Raw genomic sequence first — 22,868 nt, 5'->3', positions numbered from 1 at the left:
AAGTGCCAGCCTCTTTCCCACTTCCCAACCTTTGCCTTCAGAGTCCTCTCTGACTGGTACACTCACTACATCTCTCCTTGGCTGCCCTTTCACATCTTTCCAGGCTCTGCTCACACGTCACCTCTTTGAAGAGGCCTTTCTTTCCTGGCAGTTCTAGCTAAAACAGCCCCTGTTCCTGCCTGCCCTCATTTTGGCATTTTTGTGCCAGGAATTTGGCACATTTATAAAAGCAAAGATGCAGGCTGGATTGAGCTTTTCCAGATTGCTGAGGGAGTAAATAGGAAAAATACTAATAACAAAACGCCGTAAGTGTTGGCCTTCACTGAGCCCTTGATATGCACAGAGGTCCAGTTATTATGTACCGCCTCATTTAACTCTCACCTGCTTGCAATTAAATTCTATTATTATACTTACTTCATAGAAGGAGACTTGAGGCTCAGAGAAGTTAAGTTACCTATCCAAGGTCACACAGCTCTTAAGTAGCAGAAACTCAAACCCAGTATGTCACCCACCAGAGCTTCTACTCTTAACCATGATGACACCCACGGTGGGCTGGCAAGGCCTGGGAGTGACACCTAAAGTCAACTTTGCAGAGGGGGTTTAGGCTTAGGACTGAGGAGACCATAGCGGGCATTCCAGGCAGAGGAAACCACATGGGGAAAGGCAGGGATATAGATTGTTCCAGGAGGCATGAGAGGGCCTGTGGTTGCTGAGGGCCCCTCCATCTGCAGAGACAGGTCCTGGAGGGCAAGACTGAGATTGTTGGCTGGACGTTCATCCCACCTGCACTGTGGTGATGGAGGAGTATGGGGGTATGCACACAGAGCCTGAACCACAGGGACCTGGGTACCCGTCACGGCTTCTTAGACCTGTGACTCTGCTTGACTTGGCCTGAGCCTCAGCACAGTGACAGTAACATGGAAATGACAATAGTGTTGCCCTCAAGGGCTGTGGGAGGATTGATACAAGTATCAAAAACACACTGAGCACAGACATGTGCTAGATCTTCCAGTGTTTGCTTATGAACATTTCCTCCTTCATTCTCACAACAGCCTGCTGAAGTGGGAACTGTGAGTGTCTTGTTGCAGAAATCACTGCTCAGAGAAATGAAGTGACATCCCCAAGGTCGCACAGCTGGCAAGTGTCAGATTGAAGAAGCTGGATCCAGACCTAGGAGTCTGGCTTCAGTGCTGGGGACATTTAATCACTTTAATATGGCATGTAAAGTGCTCAGCATGGAGCCAGGCACACAGTGAGGACCGGTAAGACTCAGCAGCTGCTGCTATTTACGCTGCTACCAGTATTGGTGTTATGATTGTTAACATTATTTCCTCCTTCCTCTGATGTCCTCAAGTGCTTACTGTCTGCTCCTCTCAGGACATGGGGACTTGTCATTGTCTTGTGTCATTCTCCAATAGCTTCCCCTGTAGAAGACTTTTCCCTCTGCCATGATTGCATTCTGTGCAATGGCAGCATCCACCTCCCCCTTAGGCCCAGCACAGAGCTAGGCCCTCAGGAGGTGCATAGTGATTTGGATCTTGGGACCCTCTGGATCTTTTTCAGTGACTGAGTCCCATCCTGTAGCCACAAGGCCAACACCCCTGCCTCTCCTTGACTTTCTATGGATTGGTGACCTTTGAGGATGTGCCATGACCTTCACTCAGAGGTCCTGGCCCAGAGGACCGAGCCCAAAGGGCCCTGTACCAGGAGGTAATGCTGCAGACCTGGACGCCCTGCTCTCTCTGGGCAGGTCCTCACCTATGCCCCCTTAGGGCGTCTGCAGCCTCCTTCATTCTTCCCTCACATGCCAGGCCTGGCTAGCCCAGAAGCATGGGGATCTGCCCTCCCTCCTCCCCACAGCTCTTGCCTTGTTTATGTCTCCCATTCTGCCTGCTCTTCCTATGTCTCTACCAGGGATTGCTGGCGCTAGAATCAGAGTCCCCTTCAAAACAGTTTGAAACAAAGGGAAAATTTATTAGCAGGGAACAGGGATATATTGCAGAAGTCAAGGGCAAAATGTCCAGCTGGGCCACGTGAGACACTTAAATCAAGAACTGAAGGGACCCACGATATGTCCTGGCCTTGCGGTCCCTTGTGATGGCTTCTCTCTTTGTGTCTGTTCATGCCACTCTCTGCCAATTGGCTCTTTCTGCTTCAGCGAGTTTTAGGCTGGAATTGACTGCCCCAGTTCTCTTTCTAAGGCCTGCAGATTCCTTGCCTCTACTTTTCTCTGCAGGTTTTCCATCTTTACTCAACCTCTCTCTGCAGTTGGACTTTCCTGTGTGGGTGTCCTTGAGGCAGGAAATGGCCACCTGAGCCTGCATTTCCCTTGACTTCTCACCCCAGTGCCCATAACAGGCTGGCCCCAGTCTGAGACCCTTATCCCAGATTTCCACAAGAGGGAAGCTGGCTGGCCCAGCATGGTGGATGTGGGGTCCCTACAGCCCACACAGCAGGAACCCTTGGAGATGAGCTGTTCTCCAAGGAGGAGGATGAGTCAGACAGGTACCCAGAAGACATTTACCATCACTGTTACTCGATATCTTTCAAAAGAAAACACAGTTGCAGTTAAAAGTTAAAAGCTCAGTTGTTGCCAGCTGCCAACAGGTCATCCCTTGTTTTCTGAACATGGGCAAAGATCCTCCATTGATATGGAAGATGATTGTAGAGGGAGCATAGACACATCGCCAAATGGCATTGACGGACAACCTGAGAAAGTGGTTCCTATTTCCCCTTCCCTTGTGGGTCAATATAAAGAGAAGCGACTACCATGCCGTCAGTGCTGACCACATATCAAGCCTGCTCTGGGTGCTGTCCATGCTCCACTCATTTCATTGTCCTGGCATCTCAGTCCTGGGCAATGAAGGAAAATTCGGCCAATGCAGTGAGTCTTAATTTAGAAGATGGCCCTTGATTTTGAGATCATGTCCTCTGCATTCCTCGGTTTTAAAAGTCCTTTCTTTTGTGAAATATTGCTGAGAGTAGGTGATCCATGATGTCTGAATAAATGTCCTTAATTGACCAAATAACTGTGTGGGTGTCCCAGGTTTTATTTTTTACCGGTTCATGAAATGCCCGAGTCTGGAAATCACCATGTTATCCACTCTCACTGGCCCCTATTTTCGAGGAGTAAATCCTCCCACTCACCTCCCTTCATCTCCACAGCCCACTTTCTCCAAGGCTGCTGGCCTGGCACTGAGTTCTGAGAGGTTTCCTCCTTCGTGTAGTACTCAGGACCTCAGGATCTGGAGCCAGACTGCCTGGGGTCAAATTCCAGCTCTGTTACTCATGAACTCTGTGACCCTGGGCAAGGTACTTAACCTCTCTGTGCCTCAGGTTCCTCACTGGTAAGATGGGGTAATATAGTATCTAATTCACAGGGCTGTTGCCAGGGCAAATAGATTAATGTATGCGAAAGCTTGGAACAGAGCATTCTGCTCACTGACTGTGTGGGTCACCAATTATGATCCCTACTGTGATCATGATTGATTATGATTGATATTGTCATCAGCGTCATCATCATCATCATCATGCCTGGACCTGGCACCTTCTGGACTCCTGTCATGTGGCTCTGTGGATAAACATCACAGACACCAGAAACATACCTGGGCTCCAGTCTTGGCTTGGCCACTGTCACCATTTCCAGGTGTGCCCTATGACAAATCAGTTTATGTCCTGAGCTTCAGTGCCTTCATTGACAAAATGGGGCCTATCACAACACCTGCTTCCTGAGGATGCTCTGAGAAAAACCAGAAATAGAATTATTTAGTACAGGGCCTACAGCAGGAAGGACGGACGGTGTAATCCATTGCTGAGGAGCTAAGCGAGCCTTGGATCAATGAAGACCTATACCATGTTGTGGAGTGATGGGACTCAATATGTTAATTATGTCACTTCTTCTCCAGATTAGTCCATACACTTAAGTGAAGTTTATGAATGCATTTAAATTGCTTGGCTCAGTTCCTGAGTCTTGGTAACACCCCATAATGTTAGTTTTGGTGTTGTTGCTGGGATTAAAATTCCCATGTCAGCATGGCAAATTAAGCACCTGTACTCGGGAGTCTCAGTGCAAATCTTGGCACTGCCACTTAACTAGCTGTGAGACGTGGAGCGTGTTATTGAACCTGTCTAGGCCTCAGTCTCTTCCTCTGTGAGAGGGACAGTAGTAGTACTGGCCCAATTGTATTATTATGTGGATTAAAATAGATTCATATTTGTAAAGCTCTTCGGAAAGAACTGGGCACATAGCAAGCACTGGCTACATTTGTGTTAAATAAAGTAAATGAATATACTCCACATCTTCCCACCCAACCTCTGGTCATCCATTTACCAAGGAATTGGTCTGAATAGGAAGTGAACAGAAACCTGAGGGCTCCCTTGTCCCAGATGGCCAAATGGCTCCCTCTGGCTGGGCTCCCCTGGCCTCAGCGCCAAGCCGTCTCTCCCAGGGGGTCAGCGTGGTGGGCTCCACCCCTTCCCTGGCATAATGGGGTGTGTGCCAGCATTTCTAGTCCTTCCTCACTGAGGGGAGATAGCCCTCACCCTCATGCTTTCCTGAATCCCTGTGACTCCGGCCTGGAAAACCTGGGCAGTTAGTGGAGGTTGGACACATGGACACAGGCCACCCTTTGCCACCCATCAGTCATGGGACCTCTGTTAAGTTCTCTCTCTCACCTCTGAGCCTCAGTTTCCTCATCTATAAAATGGAATGATAAAAGTACCCCTTGGGGTTTAGGTGAGGATTACATGAAAATGTTCTTGTAAAGCACCTTACACTAGGCCTGTTTTAAGACAAGCACCCAGTGTAAGATAATGCAAACACCTGGCTGATCACCCTATTGGGGCTTAGTCCCCTTTCCACCTTCCCTAACCCTCTCCCTGGTTTTATGTGCTTCCATAGCTCTCAACGCTTTCAAATAGACTTTAAAATTCACTAGCCTGTTTATTGCCTTTCTCCTCAATAGAATGTACATTCTACAAAGCCAGGACCTTGTCTGATTTGTTCACTGCTGAAACACCAGCACCTAGAACAGTGTCGGAAACGTAGTGAGCTCTCATGAACACTTTGATGAATGAATAAATGAGTGGTCTGTGAGTCCTGTGTCATCTTACTGCTCTAAAGAGTCCTTGTGACCTCCACCCCCAGCATTGATCAGCGTGTATTTGGCTGCATGCGATAGAAGACCAGCTCAAACAGGCTTCCCCCTCAAGGACTTTCACTATCTCACCTGGCCAGGAGCCTTAGGGGGCAGCACCCTTGTTGGTAGTGCCATCAAGGATGTAAAGATTATTGCTGGTCCAGGTGTCTGTCTTTCAGGCTGGCTCCCTAACCGGGGTCACAGGATGACTGGTGCAGTACCTACCCCCACGAGCTACCCCTCTCCCCCGGCCCCAGAGAAAATGCTTTCTCTTTAGCATGATTGTCCTGCCTAGGTCATCTGCCTACTGCAGATTTCTGACTATTGTGGGATGCCTTTTGCCAATTGATTTAGACCCGTGCTTTTCGGTCCTCTCTGTCTCCTCAGGCTGCAGTGCCCCCCGCCTTATTCTATCTGGAAACTCCTACTTCCCCATCAGGATTCAGCTCTGGGACACCTCCTCTGGGAAGCCTCCCCTGATCTCCTTCTCACTCCCCACTGGGCCTTCATAGGCACTACTGCCCTGTGCTCTCATCACAACATTAGTCATCCTTTGTTGGATCTAAAACAGACACACTCAGTGTCATCGTTACTCTGCCCACTCACCCCCACTCTGTACCACGACAAGCCATTTCCACTCCACTCCCTCTGTCCCGTCTGAGCCTCCTTCCTGGATTTCCTTTTAAAGGTGTCAAGAGTCCAAGGGTCAGAAAAAAAGAAATGATAAACATAGGTTTCAGAAATGCCAGAACACAGCAGGTGCAGAGACACTATTTTCATCTTCTTTTCTCTCCTGAAGTGTTAATTTTGCTTCCTCTCTGTCTGTATCCTAATAGCCTCCTTTTATGTACAAGATTCCCTTCAAGTGACTGAGCAAAACCTGGCACCGCAGAGCCTAGCACTTCTCAGCTGTCCGTGCCTTAGGGAGCCTTACTCCAGGGACGACTGACTCAGGGAGCCTCCAGGGGGTTGAGTGAGCCAGGGATCAGCAGGCGAGGACCTTCAGAAATGCAGGAGAGGTGCCTGAGACCATGGCCACTCCTCCAGAAGAAGACTTTCCCTAGGGAAATGAGCCTTGAAAGCCATAGTTTGGGGACAGCTGGTAGTATGCACTCAAGGGGTTCACAGCAGCAATTCTCTCCAGGAGATACTGCCTATGAACGGGGTCCATCCGAACAGGTAAAGACACCAGGCTTCATCCAGGGAGGAATTCTACATATGCAAGGATTGCAGGGAAGGGTTTAAGGAATTTCATCCTTGTTTGACCTCTGCAGAGTCATGCTGCAAAGAAGCCCTGTGAGTCTAGAAAGTGCCGTAAAGAGTTCAGCGAGAGAGCACATTTCATTTGACATTATCATCCCTGCTAGGAAGAAGCCCAATGAGAGAAGTGAATGTGGAAAGGCCTTCACATGCCACTCTGCTTTTGTTTAGCATAAGATAATGCACACTAGAGAAAAACCCTTTGAGTGCAGCAACGCAGGAGTGCCCTGTGACAGCTCTTCCTTAACTTGACACATGAGGAAGCATAATGGGAAGCCCTGTGAGAGCACTGAGTGTGTGGCAGCCTTTATTCATGGGTCACACGTCACGTGGCACCAGCACCTTCACATTGGAGAGAAGCCCTATGTGTGCACTGAGTGTAGGAAAGCCATTTGCCAGAACAGATCCCTCATCCAGCACTACATCATTCACAGTGGGGACAAGCCATACAAGTGTATCAAGTGTCAAAAGGCCTCCCAGTGCAGATCACACTTCGTGCACCACTTGTGGATTCACACTGGGGATAAACCCTATGAGTACAAAGAATGTGGGCAAGCCTTCACTCAATGCTTCCATTTTCTCTTGCATAACAGAACTCACACTTTGAGTACAAGGAATGTGGGGAGCCTTTTGCCATAGCTCTTCCTTAATACAGCACCTGAGGACTCACACTGGTGAGAAGCCTTAGGAATGCAATGTGTTAGGAAGCATTTGGCTGCAGCTCAGTCCTCGCTGAGCACCAAAGGATTTGTGCTGGGGAGTATGCCTGTAAGAGATGTGGGAAGGCCTTTTGCTAGTGCGCCACCTTACTCACCATTAGATAACTCACACTAAGGGGAGACCTTTTGAATGTAACTGCTGTGGGAAGATTTGGCCTGAGGGATCATCTTACTTGGCATCTCAAAATTCATACTGAAGAGAAACTCCTTTAAGTATCATTGCTATGACACAACTTTTTGTGACAGATCATTGCTTACTTTTCTTTTGGAGTCATATTAGAAAATGCCCCAGCCTAGAGCCTTACTAGATACCTGAGAATTCATCCAGGAGGGAAACCTAGTGGTTATTGTGAATTTAGGAAACTTTCATAGTTTGACCTTTAGTTTGTACTGGAAAGCTCTCTTTAGAATATTAAACAACAAAGGAGGAAGAAAGGGGGATGATAAAGAAATGCATGCATGACTTCCTTCTGACTCCTCTGCCATGCCTTTGAGGATTTATCATTGGTTATTTTTTTGAGAGGGTGTGGCAGGCAAATAATTGCCCCCAGCAATGTGCATGTCTTAATCCCTGGAACCTGGGAATAGTTATGTTACATGGCAAAGGAGGATCAAGGTTGCAGATGGAAGTAAGGCTGACCATAAAATAGGGAGGTTCTCCTGGATTATCTAGGTGGGCCCAATGTCATCACAAGGGACCTTAAAAATCGAAGTGAGAGCCACAAGAGTCAATGTCAGTGATGCCATTTAAGAAAGACTCGACTGGCCATTGCTGACTCTGAAGATACAGAAAGGGGGACGTGAGCCAAGGAATGCAGGCAGCTTCGAGAAGCCAGAAAAGGCAAGAAAACATTCTCCCCTACAATCTTTAGAAAGGAATGCAGCCCTGCTGACACCTTGGTTTTAGCCCTGTGATACCCGTGTTGGACTTTTGACCTACAGAACTATATGATAATAAATGTGTTGTTTTAAGCCCCTAAGGATGTGGTAGTTTGTGATAGCAACAATTGGAAACTACTATAGAGGGTAGGAAGCGCGGGTGGTTGGGAGGTGAAAGGGCCTTTGGCCCTTGATTTGCCTTTTATAGACGTTCACTGCCATCCAGTGTCAGGTGTTAGCTGAAGGCAGCTCTACAAACGTTTATTGAAAGCCTTCTTTCTTCCAAAACATTGTCTCTCCCCTTGAGGAGCAGAAGTCTTTGTAAGAAATATGAAGGCTTGACTTATGCAGTATTTGAAACTTACAAGAAATCAGAACACTGACTATAGTGTCTCATGCAGTTATTTCATTATAGCTGTGGAGATAAGGATCATATCCAAATGACCACATTTTACTGCACCACGTAAAACTGTTCAGGGCTCTGATTGAAGAAAAACCAAAACTTTCTTTATGTGGTTTTGAATGCCCAGCACTGTCACTTTCTTTTGACCCTGGTCCATTTGTTTGTTTAGTCTTCATTTTCTGTGTGGAATGGGGATGATCGTGTAGTTGTGTGGGCTTCCCTGCTGAGGGAAGGCCCCTAATTATTTCCTCTGACAAATGTTTCTCAGTCTCCCTAATTCTCTGAGGAGGGGCTCCTCTGTGCCCACCTCAGCAGTTATTTAGGGGTGGAATTAGAACTAAAACAAAATAACACACACATGATTGACTCAGAGAAATAAACATGGAGAAGAAATCTCATTATTTAATTTGATAAAAGATTCTGTGAAGTGTTGCTGTAAAGTGACGTGACTAGAATTTTTACAGGCATACCATGCAGGTCCGTGTGGAATTCGCAGCTGGCGCCGTGGGCTTATTCCCATGCTGCTGTCGCTGACAAAGTGCTTTGGAATTCCTCCCTTGTGATTATCTTGAGGCTAGTTTTCAGACCACATGAGATACTCACTCTTACCTCAGGTTAAAAAGTTTAGTGTATTGAAAGGTCTAAGAGTAATCATGTCCTCACCTTGAGCCCTCTTCAGAGCCCTCTCGATGACCACATGCCAGTTTGATGTCATTACCACAGTGGACACGTGCCGTTATTGTGGTACTCGAGCCACACGTCATCTTGTCTATATATTTATCATTTTGTAAAGATGAGATGCAGAGTTTTCCAGTCTTTGGGAAAGAGCAGTGCCTCGTTAGGACCCTGCCCTGCCCATCGTCCCTCAGGAGAGCCTCTGTGCTGTGGCTGTGGCTGTGTTTGTAGCAGACATTCTGGGTGTGGGAGAGTTGGAGGGTCTTTCTCCTGAAACCTCATTCTCAGCAGAGGATCCTTTCCAGGGAGGAGCCTATTCAGAGCTTCCTGTGGCCTCCCAGCTCCCAGCTCACGTGAGTCTGGGGAGGAAGAACATCCCTTGCTTCTCCTGAGCACTCACTGCTGATGCGGGGTCTGTGAGAAGAGGAGTCGAAAGAAAGATTTCTTAGACTCTTAAGATCTGGCAGTAGTGCTCTTTTATTTAGAGAATAGTGTGGAATAGCATGGGGACAGGACCCATGGGCAGTCGGGCTGCTGCTGCTGCGTGGGGACAGGGCCCACGGGCAGGAGGAGCCGCTGCTGCTGCTTCTGCTGCAAAGTTGGGTGGAGAGTAAGGCTAAATTTAAGGCGTAGGTATGTGAGCCATCTCTTTACAAGACAAAAAAAAAGTTAAAATGGTACCAGTGCCGGTAGGGTCCGGCCATTGGGCAGTCCCACAACTTGTAGATAAGAATCAAACCGGATTGAGTAAATGGCAGAAGTCACCGCTTAAATATTATCCTCAGCTAAAGACAAAAGAGGATTTTGGGGGGGGGGGGTGGTCAGTTACATGAGGTTGCCAGACAGTAAACAACTTAAGTCCTTGCCTTCCCCATTAAGAGTTTCCAGAGATAAGGCCATCCCCCCTTCCTCCTGGGGCAGAGAGGGAGGCATGGAGATTTCCTTCACAAATGCAACTGTCTCTGATCAAAGGGCAAGCAAATTCCACTCCTCGGAGCCTGCTTCTCATCTGAAGTTTTAAAATTAACCAGCCTAAAATCCTCATCAACTGCTATATCCTATTCTAGAAAAAACATCACGCAGGACTCTGGACTACCTACCCTTCTGAAATGATTGCAGGGGTAACATACAGTAAGAAGGTGGATCTGGCATGCAGGTGCTGTGCTATGAGCTGCTAGGGGGAAAGCTGTCCTTCAGGAACACCGCACACAGTGAGACCTACAGACATACATCCGAGAGGATGGGCACACCTGAGGCATCTATGGTGGAGCTACTCTATGACGGTTGCTGGGCTTGAGCTGTCTGGATGTAACCAGAGGGAGCCTATATGGTCATGAGCAGGGGTCTGAATGGATTCAGGGAATACGGAGGCGCTGATAGAAGGAAACTATCAGACTTGCTTTCTTCTTCCTGAGGTGAGGCCTCATCAGTAGCTCTTTCATTTCCTCCAGCAGTGCTTTCCTGAGCCCAGAATATGACCTCAAAATTGCTCAGAACCAAGCCTTTAGAGCAGCGGTACTGGCTGAGGGCTGGGACATCCCTGAGCCCAGGATCATTTCAGGAGGGTGCTAGCCCCCAGACTCAGACAGCCTCCTGAGCTCTCCCTGCCCTGTTCCTTTGTATTTATGCAGGGAGCTGTCTTGGCTTTGCTATCTCATCTGTTTAATGAAAACTGTTGAATAAAAGTGTTTGCATTTTGTATTGGTGCATGCAGCTGTGTGTTTGCATCCCCAGGGAGAGTCACTGCTTATAGAGGACGCGCTTTCCTGTGAGGATTAGAGATGGTCATTCATCCTGGTTCCGAAGCCGGCTCCCTCTACTGCTCTCCTTAACACCATGGATAATTTTCAGCAGAGAAATTGTATTGTTCATTAGTTATGGGCCTTACGATGCCAACTGAGAAATATCCTGATATCAACCATGTTAAAACCTTGTACAGTCTCTATTTCCAGTTTCACAAGTCAACATTCATCCCTGGAACACCCCAAGTGTATTTTATTTATTGTTTTGTCTCTTCTTCCTACCAGGTGTTTCCTAAGGCCCGAGGGGCTGCTGGCCAAGGTCATATCTGGCTTGTCACTCTGCAGTCAACTGTGACAAAAGTTTTAGGTTGACACTTGTCCTTTCTAATGTCATCCTTAATATGTTTCTCTCCCTTTCCTATTTGCTCTCCCACGGACACAGGGCACCCTGCATCTCCTGACATTGTCAGACTTCATTTAATTCCCTCCTCATTAAAAAATGCCCAGCCCCCTTGTAGCCCATGCTATCAGGCTATAACTCCTGCTCCCACTTCTTAAGTCATTACCAACATCTTGCTCAAATTTCCTCCTTCATTGGAGGCCTGGACTCTTGGCTCATGGCCTCTCCCTCCTACCCTATTCCTGTTACCATCCACCATGACTTAAGCATCTATGATGGGTGATCCAACCGAAGCTCCATAACCTCAGTTCCTCACCATCTTTACTTCCATTGATCTTTTCTAACATTCCACTGCCAAGACTCCCATGGTTACAGTCTGGGCATTGTCATCATGAGTGATGGTTCTACTTCTAAAACATGCTTCCTTCTCTCATTAACTTCACTTACCTGTCCACACTCTTAGCCTTGTGCCCCCACAATCTCAGATATTTTATAATCTAGACTTCCAATCCACTGACACCATTATATTGTTATTTTTGGTGACCTCCTTCTCGCTATAGAAATCTTAGGTTCCATGTTTTGTGTTTTTTTTGAGGAAGATTAGCCCTGAGCTAACTGCTGCCAATCCTCCTCTTTTTGCTGAGGAAGCCTAGCCCTGAGCTAACATCCGTGCCCATCTTCCTCTGCTTTATATGTGGGATGCCTGCCACAGCATGGCTTGCCATGTGGTGCCATGTCCACATCTGGGATCCGAACTGGGGAACCCCAGGCCGCCGAAGTGGAACATGCGAACTTAACCACTGCACCACCGGGCCAGCCCCAGATTCCATGTTTTGATATTATTGCACATCCCTTGAAAACGTGCTCAAGATCCACATTGTTCAAAATGGTAGACACATGTCACTACTGAGCAATTGAAATGTGGCTAGTGTGTCTGAGGAACTTAATTTTTAATTTTTTTGACAAATATATGTTGTATATGTTTAAGGTGCACAACGTGATGATTTAATATATGTATACACTGTGAAATGACTATCACAATAAAATTAGTGAATACAGCCATCACAAAACATAGTTACATTTTATTTTTTTGGTGTGGTGAAAACACTTAGTTATCTATTCTCTTAGCAAATTTCAAGTATACAATACCGTATAAATTAAATATAGTTACCATGCATATTAGATCCCCAGAACTTGCTCATCTTAGAACTGAAAGTTTGTTCCATTTGACCAATATCTCACCATTTTCCCCAACCCCTAGCCCCTGGTAAACACTGTTCCATTCTCTGGTTCTATGATCTAGACTTTTTAAAATTCCAACATATAAGTGAGATCATACAGTATTTTTTTTTTCTCTGTCTGGCTTACTTCACTCTTGCATAATGTCCTCCAGTTTCATCCATGTTGTCGCAAATGGCAGGATTTCCTTTTTTTATGGCTGAAAAATATTCCATTGTGTGTATATATATATCTCACATCTTCTTTATCCATTCATCTCTCAACAGACACTTAGATTGTTTCCACATTTTGGCTATTGTGAATTTGTTTCCATATTTTGGCTGCAATGAACGTGGGAGTGCAGATATCTCTTTGAGATTCTGATTTAATTTCCTTTGGATATATACTCAGTAGTGAGATGGCTGTATGGTATGGTAGCTCTATTTTTAATGTCTTGAGGAACTCTGTACTGTTTTTGATAAAGGCTGTACCAATTATATTCCCATCAGCAGTGTACGAGGGTTCCCTTTACTCCACATCCTTGTCAACACTTATCTCTTGTCTTGTTGATAATAGTCATTCTAACAGATCTAAGATCATCTCTCGTTGTGCTTTTGATTTGCATTTCCCTGATGATTAGTGATATTGAACTCCTTTTCATATACCTGTTGGCCATTTGTAAGTATTCTTTGGAAAAATGTCTATTCAAATCCTTTGCTCATTTTTTAATCAGGTTATTTGGGTTTTCTCTTTTGTTTTGCTTTTGAGTTGTAAGAGTTCTTTATATATTTTGGATATTAACCCTTTATCAGATATATGGTTTGCAAATATATTCTCCCATTCTGTATGTTACTCTTTCATTTTTTGAATGTTTCCTTTGCCGTGCAGAAGCTTTTCAGTTTGATGTAGTCCCACTTGTTTATTTTTACTTTCATTGCCTGTGCTTTAGGTGTCATATTAAATAAAAACCATTGTAAAGACCGATGTCAAGGAGCTTTTCCCCTGTTTTCTTCTAGGAGCTTTACAATTTGAGGTTTTATATTTAAATCTTTAATTCATTTTGAGTTAATTTCTGTGGATAGTGTAAGAGAAGGGTCCAATTTTATTCTTTTGCATGTGCCTATCCAGTTTCCCCAACACCATTTATTGAAGAGACTGTTGTTTCTCCATTGTGTATTCGTGGCACCCTTGTCATAGATTAGTTGACTACATATGTGTGGGTTTCTTTTTAGTCTCTCTATTCTGATCTATTGGGTTATTTGTCTGTTTTTATGCCAGTACCATACTGTTTTGATTAGTATAGTTTTGTAATATAGTTTGAAATTGGGAAGTGTGTGGTCTCCAGCTTTGTTCTTCCTTCTCAAGATTGCTTTGGCTACTGGGGGTCTTTTGCGGTTCCATATGAATTTTAGGATTATTTTTTCTATTTCTATGAAAAACGCCCTTGCAATTTTGATAGGAATTACATTGGATCTGTAGATGGCTTTGGGTAGTATGGACATTTTAACAATATTAATTCTTTCAGTCTATGAATACAGGTATCTTTCCATTTATTTGTATATTCTTCAATTTCTTTCATTAATGTCTTATAGTTTTCAGTGTACAGATCTTTTACCTCAATTAAATTTATTCTTATGTATTTTATTCTTTTTGATGCTATTGTAAATAGGATGTGATCTTCAGTTCTTTTTCAGATAGTTTGTTGTTATTGTACAGAAACACAACTGATTTTTTTACATTAATTTTGTGTCCTGCACATTTACTGAATTTGTTTATTCCCCCCAAGAGTTTCTTTGTGGAATATTTGGGATTTTCTATGTATAAGATCATGTCATCTTCAATCAGAGACAGTTTAACTTGTTCCTTTCCAATTTGTATCTCTTTTGTTTCTTTTGCTTGTAAATAGACTATATTTAGATTATACGCCATGATGGATTGGAGTGCCATGGTAATGGCTTCAAGTTCTATACAACTAGTCTCTTCCCAAGCAAAATAAATTGAATGAGAGAACCAAAAACATAGTGTAGTGTAGGCACTCGGATGAAAATCTGGGGACCAGGGCTCTGATTAATTAGCATATATTTCTAAGCAAGAAATTTTACCATTTTGACCTCTCTTTCCCTAGCTATTTAATAAATTGGTAACATGTAATATGTATATTTGGTATACTTTTGAATTCAATTGTGCTTTATATCTTACAGAAAATATACAAATGCTTCTTTATTAAAATTGCTCATTAATAAATACTACTGACCTAATAGGTTATTTTCTAAAGCAAGAATGAAAGAACTCACAAACCTAAGGTCAATTTCATATTTTACTTGCGAATCCTTCTTATCAATCACTACCGACTTTTACCATCACTTAATATAACTACTATCTTCCCTAAACATAATATTTCTTCCAACTCTACCCTTTTCCTTAAAATAGTTTAAACTTTCGCAAGAATAGTTTCAGTTCTGACATATCTGGCTAATTTTCTGTGACAAGCTTTTGTAATTTAAAAGTAGACGTCAAGTGGTCCTAAGGACTGGTCCTGCTGAGGGATGTTACACTTGGGAAATTGTTATTTCATTCACCTAGACTCTCAGGAGTGAGTATGTGTGCGTGTGTGAATTTGGTTAGTTGCTGGTACCTAGTGAGTGGGAAGGCATGGCATGTGTTTAGTCCTCAGAATACTTGAGAAGAATCAGGAGTTTATATAGAACCTCTCTGAGATCAGGATGGGGCAAGATTTTTTGATGGGTGGAATCTCCCTTCTATGTGAATAGTATCATTGGCTCCTGCAAAACCTCCAGTCACCTCAGATATCTTTCTTGGCCTCCTTTTCCTAATCACATCACTGTTCTTAGGTGTTGCCTGTGCAAGAGGAATCTTCCCTCTATTGATCAAGAGCTCGGTTTCTCAATCAGTAACAAGCTGCTGAGTTTCTTTCCAAAAGAATTCAGAATTCGGTCGCTGAATTTTAAGCATACCTAATTCTTTATTTCAATTTAGCGAGAGGAAAGAAAAGTACTCATTAGCACTGTGCCTCCTCAGTCAACCCTGTGATCCTCCTCTTACATTCAGAAGGACATTTCCCAGCTGCCTGATTGCATCTCTTAGCCTTAACTCTTTGTCCATTGAAGGTATAGCTTTGATAGTTCAAACGTGCATTGAATAGTTCCTTAGCAACGACTGAACTCACTGGGTTAGGTGCTAAACTGTAATGTGGTAGAGATGTCTCCTGAAAAAAAAAAAAAGCTTTGAATTACACAATCTAAACTTATTGGAGGCTAAATTAAAATATGCCACATTTAATTGGCCTAAGAAGGTTTTTCAAACAGATGGAATGTAGTGTCACTACAGCCTCCAGTAAGCTTAAAGTGGAAAATTCCTCCTTCTTTTCTTCACCTAAACCAAACAAGATTTGCAGTCCAATGTTTCTCTGCTCTGCTTGAAATTGCCTTGCTTGTTTCAGCTCTGCTAGGGAAATGCACACGACAGACATTCCAACACTTAGGAATTCATTGTTAAGGCAGGCAGAATCAGAAAGTCAACAGTGCTCTGAAACTTAGGCAAAAAGCACAATTACTCTGGCAGTTTTGAAGATTTCCCCTTACCTTTGTGGGACCGAGAATTTATTCATGTGGAAAATCAAGTAAAGAAATCTATGGAATTCGTATCCTTCTCTTCAGTAGGTCTTGGTTGTCTTTTCTGTCCTGGAGAACTAAGTTGGAAATCCCAAAAAGGTGGTTATTAAACTTTAATGTGCATAGGCACCATGTTTTCCTTTAAAATGCAGATTCCCAGAAGGCATACTCCAAAGTTCTATTTTTAGTAGGTGTGGTCTAGGGTGTCCGAGAGTCGGCCATTTTAACAAGTGACTTGGTACAGGTCAAAGACAACAGTTTGAGGCAAAGGGAACTAGGCTACGTCCTGAAATCTGGAGGAGGAAGCTGATGCTGATAGGCCCCATCCTGCTACAGATACAGAAATGCGGGATAAGATTTAACAAAAATGTGTTTAATATATAGCTAACTTTAAAAGAAGGGGAAGTACTCTAGTGCCAGAAAAAGAGAGACAAAAACCAGAGAAATTATAAGTAATTTCCATCAAGTTTGTTTAATTCTCATGTTTAATTTAATTCTCACAACAATTCTTCAAGGTACAACCAGTGTGAAGATACCTGCCAGGCAGAACTACCTTGGTGAAACTGAGCTGCAGGGATGTGAGAGAACTTACTTAAGACTATACCGTAAGTTCCACAGCTGTAATTGAAACCAGGAAGTTGGTTACAAATTCAACACTCCTAACCACTCCTAAAATCTCAGATAATAAGAAGCAATGAAGGATCTATTGTTTAGAAAGCAAGGAAGTTATCTGTGGATGACATGATTGTCTACATAGAAAATACTTAAACATCTACAAAATAAATTTGGGGAAGATTTGTCAGCAATTTGTACACACAAGTTCAAGACACCAAAAATGTTTCTATTAAACAAAGTAATAATGATTTAAAAATTCACGGTAGAAACTAAAACTATGGAGCGTGTGATGGATAATTTTAAGTCTCGATTTGACTGGGCCACTTGGTGCCCAGACATTTGGCCAAACATTATTCAGAGTGTGTTTGTGAGAGCATTTCTCCATGAGACTAATGTTTAAATCGGTAGACTGTGTAAAGCAGCTTGCCCTCCATAACGTGGTTGGACCTCATACAATTACTTGGAGACCTTAATAGAACAGAAAGGCTGAGTAAAGAGGAACTCCTGCCTGACTGCTTCGTCTGGGCATTGTCTTTTCTGGTCTTCAGACTCAGACTGAAACATCGCCTATTCTTGGGTCTCCAGCCTGCCACCCCCTGACTGGAGCTTTACATCAGCTCTCCTGGGTCTCCAGCTTGCTGACTGCAGATCTTGGGACTTAACCTCCATAATCATGTGACCAAACTTCTTATAATCAATCAATCTCTTTCTCTCTCTATATATATATAAACATAGAGATATAGATATATACACACATCAGATTGGGTTTGTTTCTGTGGAGAACCCTTGACTAATACAAGGTGTCTAGGAATTACTAAAATAACGTATAAGGCCTGCTCATGGATAGGAAGAAATTACATTCATAACATTCAAACATTGCTAGCTCTTTCAAGGCTGAATCAACTGATAATTTCCACCCACAGGCTCGGGCTAACTTCATCTTCTGTTTGAATCCTGAATAAGGCAGGAAGCGTATCACCATCCTCTATCTTACTTTCCACTGTCCCCATATACTAGGGCAGGAGTTCTCAAAGTATAGCCCACAGACCAGCAGCATCAGGATCAGCATCATTTGCAAACTTATTAGAAATACTCCACCTCAGATCTATTAAATTAGAAGCACTGGAGTCAGACCTCCAAAATCTGTGTTTTAATAAGCCCTCCAAGTGCTGGAGTCTGAGAATTACTATGCTAGAGCCACGTGTCTCAAATTTAGTGTGCACAGTAATCACCTGGTGATCATATTAAAATGCAGATGCTGGTTCAGTGGTCTGAGGTGGGAGTCTGAGACTCTGCATGCCTGATAAGCTCCCATGTGATACTGCTGCTCCTCCAGGGACCGTGCTTTGAGTAAAGAGGGTCTGGGACTTACAATTAAATCATCTTCCCAGATCCAGGGTTCTGGGCAAGCTGGCTGGACTATTGTATTGCTTCCTCAGTGTTGTTGACAGTCAGACCTAGGGCTTACTCCCTCAGAAGCATCCCTAATCCTCCCTCCCCCCAGTTATGCCCCAGTAACATTTCTTCCTCCCTACATTCAAAATACTCCTTTGTACAAATGTGTGTGTGTGTGTGTGTGTGTATGTACATCCACACTCACTTGCTTGCTTTTTCACTCAGGCACCCCAGGGGCTGGAGGTGGTGATTGTAGGTCCTTGCCTCTTACTTCTGACCAAAGTACCTCTCCTATATCTCATGCCCTCCATAGGCTTTAAGTCTACTCTGAATTTAAGTGTGGTACGTAATGTCCTATTTTTCTGACTTGTTCATGATAGCCTTTCACTCTAGGCCAGGTGAGTATTTTATAAACTTAGCAAGTTATCTCAAGAAAATATAAATGCCCAAGAGTCTGTGGATCACAGTTTGAGAAAAAGTGCAATAGAATCTAAAGGATCTCACTTTAGGTGGTCATTTAGTGCCATTTAAACACAAATGGAAATGCAGGGACACTAATATATGGGCAGAACTCTTTCAAAGATAATAATCCAAATAATGTCTAATATGTTTTTATTAATATTTTTAGATTATCATTAATATGGAAATAAAACATTTAACAATCCTCATAGACCTCTCAGTATTAAACAAATACAGGCTATAGCAATGCCTATAGTCTCAGTATGGTGGGTCAGTTCAGCCAGAGGGTGGCTACTCTCCTATCTGTGTCACGAGATACACCATAGTGTAATGGTTAAGACTGTAGGCTGTTGAGCCAAGCTACCTAGATTTGCTTCCTGTTTTTTAATTATACCTCTTTCATTTACTGGCTGTGTGACCTCAGAAGAGTTATTTAATTGAACGTGGTGAGCACTCGAACGTTATTTTATATACACACGTTTATATACACACACATATATATGTACGTAAGTTCATTACATAAGAGTGAAGGGAGGTGTAGATGCTTTCTAGGCTGTTCTGAGGTGAGAGGGCAGATTTCTATATTGGGGATCAGTAATAATGTCAGTATGATGGGAAAGTGGACTTGGCTCATGCTCTTTTTTTCCCCCATCACAGATTAAACTTTTGCACCATCAAGTAACAGCAGCTGAATGCAAGTACATGGACATAGGAATCCAGCAAGCCACAGAAGACTCCATTACTGTATATTATGGGTTGAATTGTGCCCCCCCCCCCCCCCCGCCAAAAACATATACGTTGGAGTCCTAACCCCCAGTAGCTCACAGCGTGAAACTTATTTGCAGATAGGGTCTTTACAGAGGTAATAAAGTGAATTCATTAGGGTGGGCTCTAACTCAGTTAGACTGGTGTCCTTATGGAAAGGGGAAATTTGGACACGGAGATGTTCATAGAGCGAAGATGATGTGAAGACACAGGGAAAAGATGGCCACCTACAAGCCAAGGAGAGAGGCCTAGAACACATCCTTCCCTCACAGTCCTCAGAAAGAACCAATCCTGCCCACACCTTGATTTTGGACTTCCAGCCTCCAGAACTGTGAGGGAATGAAATCTTGTTGTTTGGGCCACCTGGTCTGTGGTACTTTGTTATGGTAGGCCAGGGAAACTAATACATGATATACGTTCCCCACCTTGCTCTTCCTAATGGCTTAGATGCCCTGCTCTGCTTTGGAAGTACTTATCCTTCAGTTCTCTCAGATCAGGGTGCGTTTTAACTTTGTCTATATAACTCAGCAATCCTAACCCTTTCACCACCTTACATCAAGATACCTTTAACCCTTTTGGGTGAGGTTAAGGTGTATATTTACTAAAATATTATTTTATTTGTTAGTAATTTATCATATCTTTTACATTTTCCCACGATTTTCTTGTCACTGTTTTTGTTTGTGCTCTGTTAATGCAGTGGCATGATTTCTAAGTGTTCTGTCATAACTCTATTTTTCCCATAAATCCTTTTATATTCTATGCATGAATTTACAAACTGTGAGATTTTCTAGGAACACATATATTGCATTGTATTAGTTTTCTACTGCTGCCTAAGAAATTAATACAAACTTGGTGTCTTAAACAACACACACGTTTATTATCCCACGGTTTCTATGGACTAGGTGTTGATGGGCATGGCTTAGTTGGATTCTCTGTTTCGGGGTCTCACAAAGCTGCAATCAAAACGTTTACTGGAACTGAAATCTCTTTGGGAGTCTTGACTGGGGAAGAATTCACTTTCAAGCTCATTCAGGCGTCTGCTGAATTCATTTTCTTGAAACTGAATTATTGAGAACCCTGGATATTTTTGCTATCAGCTGGAGGCTGCCGCCAGATCCTAAAGGCCACCTGTGGTTCTTTCCCACATGGGGTTCTTCAACGTGGCTGCTTACTTCAAGCCCACAAGGAGAGTTGCTAGTTTCAGGCTGCTAAAATGGAGTCTTATATAAGCAGAGTCTATATGTAACATAATCACAGTTGTGACATCCCATCACCTTTGCCATATAATGTAACCTAATCATGGGAGTGACATCCATCACCTTTGGCATAATCTGTTGCTTAGAAGCAAGTTACTGGTTGTGTCCACTCTTAAGAGGAGGGGATTGCACAAAGGCATGAATACCAGGAGGTGGCAATCAATAGAGGTCAACTTAGGATATGGCAGGATTCTCTTTCATATGAGACTCTTGCACCTCACTGCATAGTGTGCCACTCAAGAACCAGTCATTGTAGCCAGGCCACCCAACCATGGTGAATAGATGTCCAGGCAGGTCTCAACTCCACTTTATTCCAGGTCTATATATAATGCTTTGGGATTCAGGAATAAATTCTAATATTCAAAAGTTCTCACCCAATGTCTGACAGAAAAGACTACCTCATGAACCCGATAAAACCTCTGCCTTGTCCCATTTTCCTAGACTTAATGTCTCTTCTCTCCATGTAATGGAGTTTGAGATCCTAATTTCATAAACAGGGGTGGAGAAAGGGAGGGCTGACACCTGCTTCTTTCTTCAGTGTTTTTGGTTTTGTTTTTTACCTCCTCTGCCCTGAATTTTTTCCTGGCTGCAACAGTTTGACACTCCAAATATGGATTAGCCAGTTTTCTCATCGTCTTAAACTCTATGTCCATTGATTCCTTCATGTCCTGAGGAGTTTACAATGAAGGACACCCACTCGATGCTTTCAAGAGCAGTGCCTAGAAAGAAGTGTCTAGAAAATAGAAAATGGTTTCTTCATAACATTTTAAACAATATGACATTCTATAAGTACCCATTTTCACAAAAACCTTGCTATTCTTCACAAAAGGATAAACTGTGGCTTGTACATATAAAACATGCAGCCTCTCTCATTTAGTCTTCTTTTTTAATCATCTATTCTCGAATAGCTTTCACATATGTCAAATTATTTTTAGTGTTCAACGTATTAGTAAAATGGCTCAGTACTAGTGATTTGGGTATTTTCAAATGGGAGAAGTATGGTTGAATCTCCCAAATTGCACTTACAATGAAAGATGCTTCATTCCAGTGACTCAGATCTTGACAAACGAGGCACGATGTTCATTAGTTTAATGTTTTTCCCCCATTGTGATAGAAATACATAATGACACAGCTTAAGTAATGTGAAATTATTCAGCAATGTAAGAAAAAAATTCAATAAGCACTGCCTACCAGTTACAGCTTTTAAGCTCATCTTCAGATTTCTTCAGCTGAAAATTACATAGGAGAATTGTGGAAAGCTTGCTACCTTTTCCATTACAAGCTTAGCTAAAATCATCATCCCTTATTCAGTTTTTCTCAAATCAGCCAAATTAATACATTGAATTTGTAACCTCGATGCATCTTTAGGACATAGGATACAAAGAGTCACAGAGAAGCTAAGATAGCTTGACTGTGGTGAGCATCTCACAATATATACGAATATCAAATCATTACATTATACACCTTAAATATACACAACTTTTATTTGTCAATTATACTTCAATGAAGCTGAAAAAAAGAGGCTAAGATAATAGTGTTACTAGGTATCAGTGTGTATAACCTTGTGTCAGGTATTATAGAATCAGAGAATATATCTTAAAAGAATGAAGGCAATGTCAGGAGGTCATCTGTCCAATTTCTTTGGCATTAGGCAGGACTATATCTAAATCCTCTAAAGTTGAATGGTATAAAGGAAAGAATGATAGTTCTGGTTCACATTCTGCCTTACATTTTCTAGAACTTAGTCTCTTCATTTGTTAAATTAAGTGGTCACTAGATGATAACAAAGTACCTTTTAAATAAATTTGCCTTATCTGGATAGATCCATTAGGGAGTTCTTTTTATCTTATGTCATTCACATATTTTTCTATTTAAATACCATTTTTTTCTTCTTTTTTTGTGTGAGGAAGATTGGCCCTGAGCTAACATCCATTGCCAATCTTCCTCTTTTTGCTTGAGGAAGATTGTTTCTCAGCTAACGCCTGTGCCAATCTTCCTCTATTTTATGTGGGATGCTGCCAGAGCATGGCTTGACGAGTGGTGCTAGGTCTGTACCTGGGATCTGAACCCATTAACTCCAGGCTGCTGAAGCAGAGCGTGCGAACTTAACCACTATACCACTGGGCCGGCCCCCATCTTTTCTTCTTAATTATGAAGTCAAATAGTTGATTACTATTGTTTAAAGTTGTACATCTACTTTCCTAATACATAGGTATTACTAAAGCCATCAAATCATGTTGTTCAGCTCTGACTTAAAGCAATGATTCACTGTGCTACAATGTAATAAGCACAGAAATTGTCATCAGGTTGAC

General features: G+C 42.9%; 1 protein-coding gene across 1 annotated transcript in view; it reads left to right on the top strand.

The window, feature by feature from the left end:
- The window catches only part of LOC138921798 (uncharacterized), a 44,415-nt gene that overhangs the window by 3,078 nt on the left and 18,469 nt on the right, over positions 1-22,868 (top strand). Inside the window, exon 3 of the mRNA XM_070257157.1 lies at positions 16,582-16,671. Within this exon, the coding sequence (XP_070113258.1) occupies positions 16,582-16,671 (90 nt within the window). The remainder of the gene's footprint in view (positions 1-16,581; positions 16,672-22,868) is intronic.

Source organism: Equus caballus, chromosome X (assembly GCF_041296265.1).
Source record: "Equus caballus isolate H_3958 breed thoroughbred chromosome X, TB-T2T, whole genome shotgun sequence".
Classification (NCBI taxonomy): Eukaryota; Metazoa; Chordata; class Mammalia; order Perissodactyla; family Equidae; genus Equus; species Equus caballus.
The sequence above is the reverse complement of the archived record's forward strand: the minus strand, read 5'-3'. Positions and strand labels throughout refer to the sequence as shown.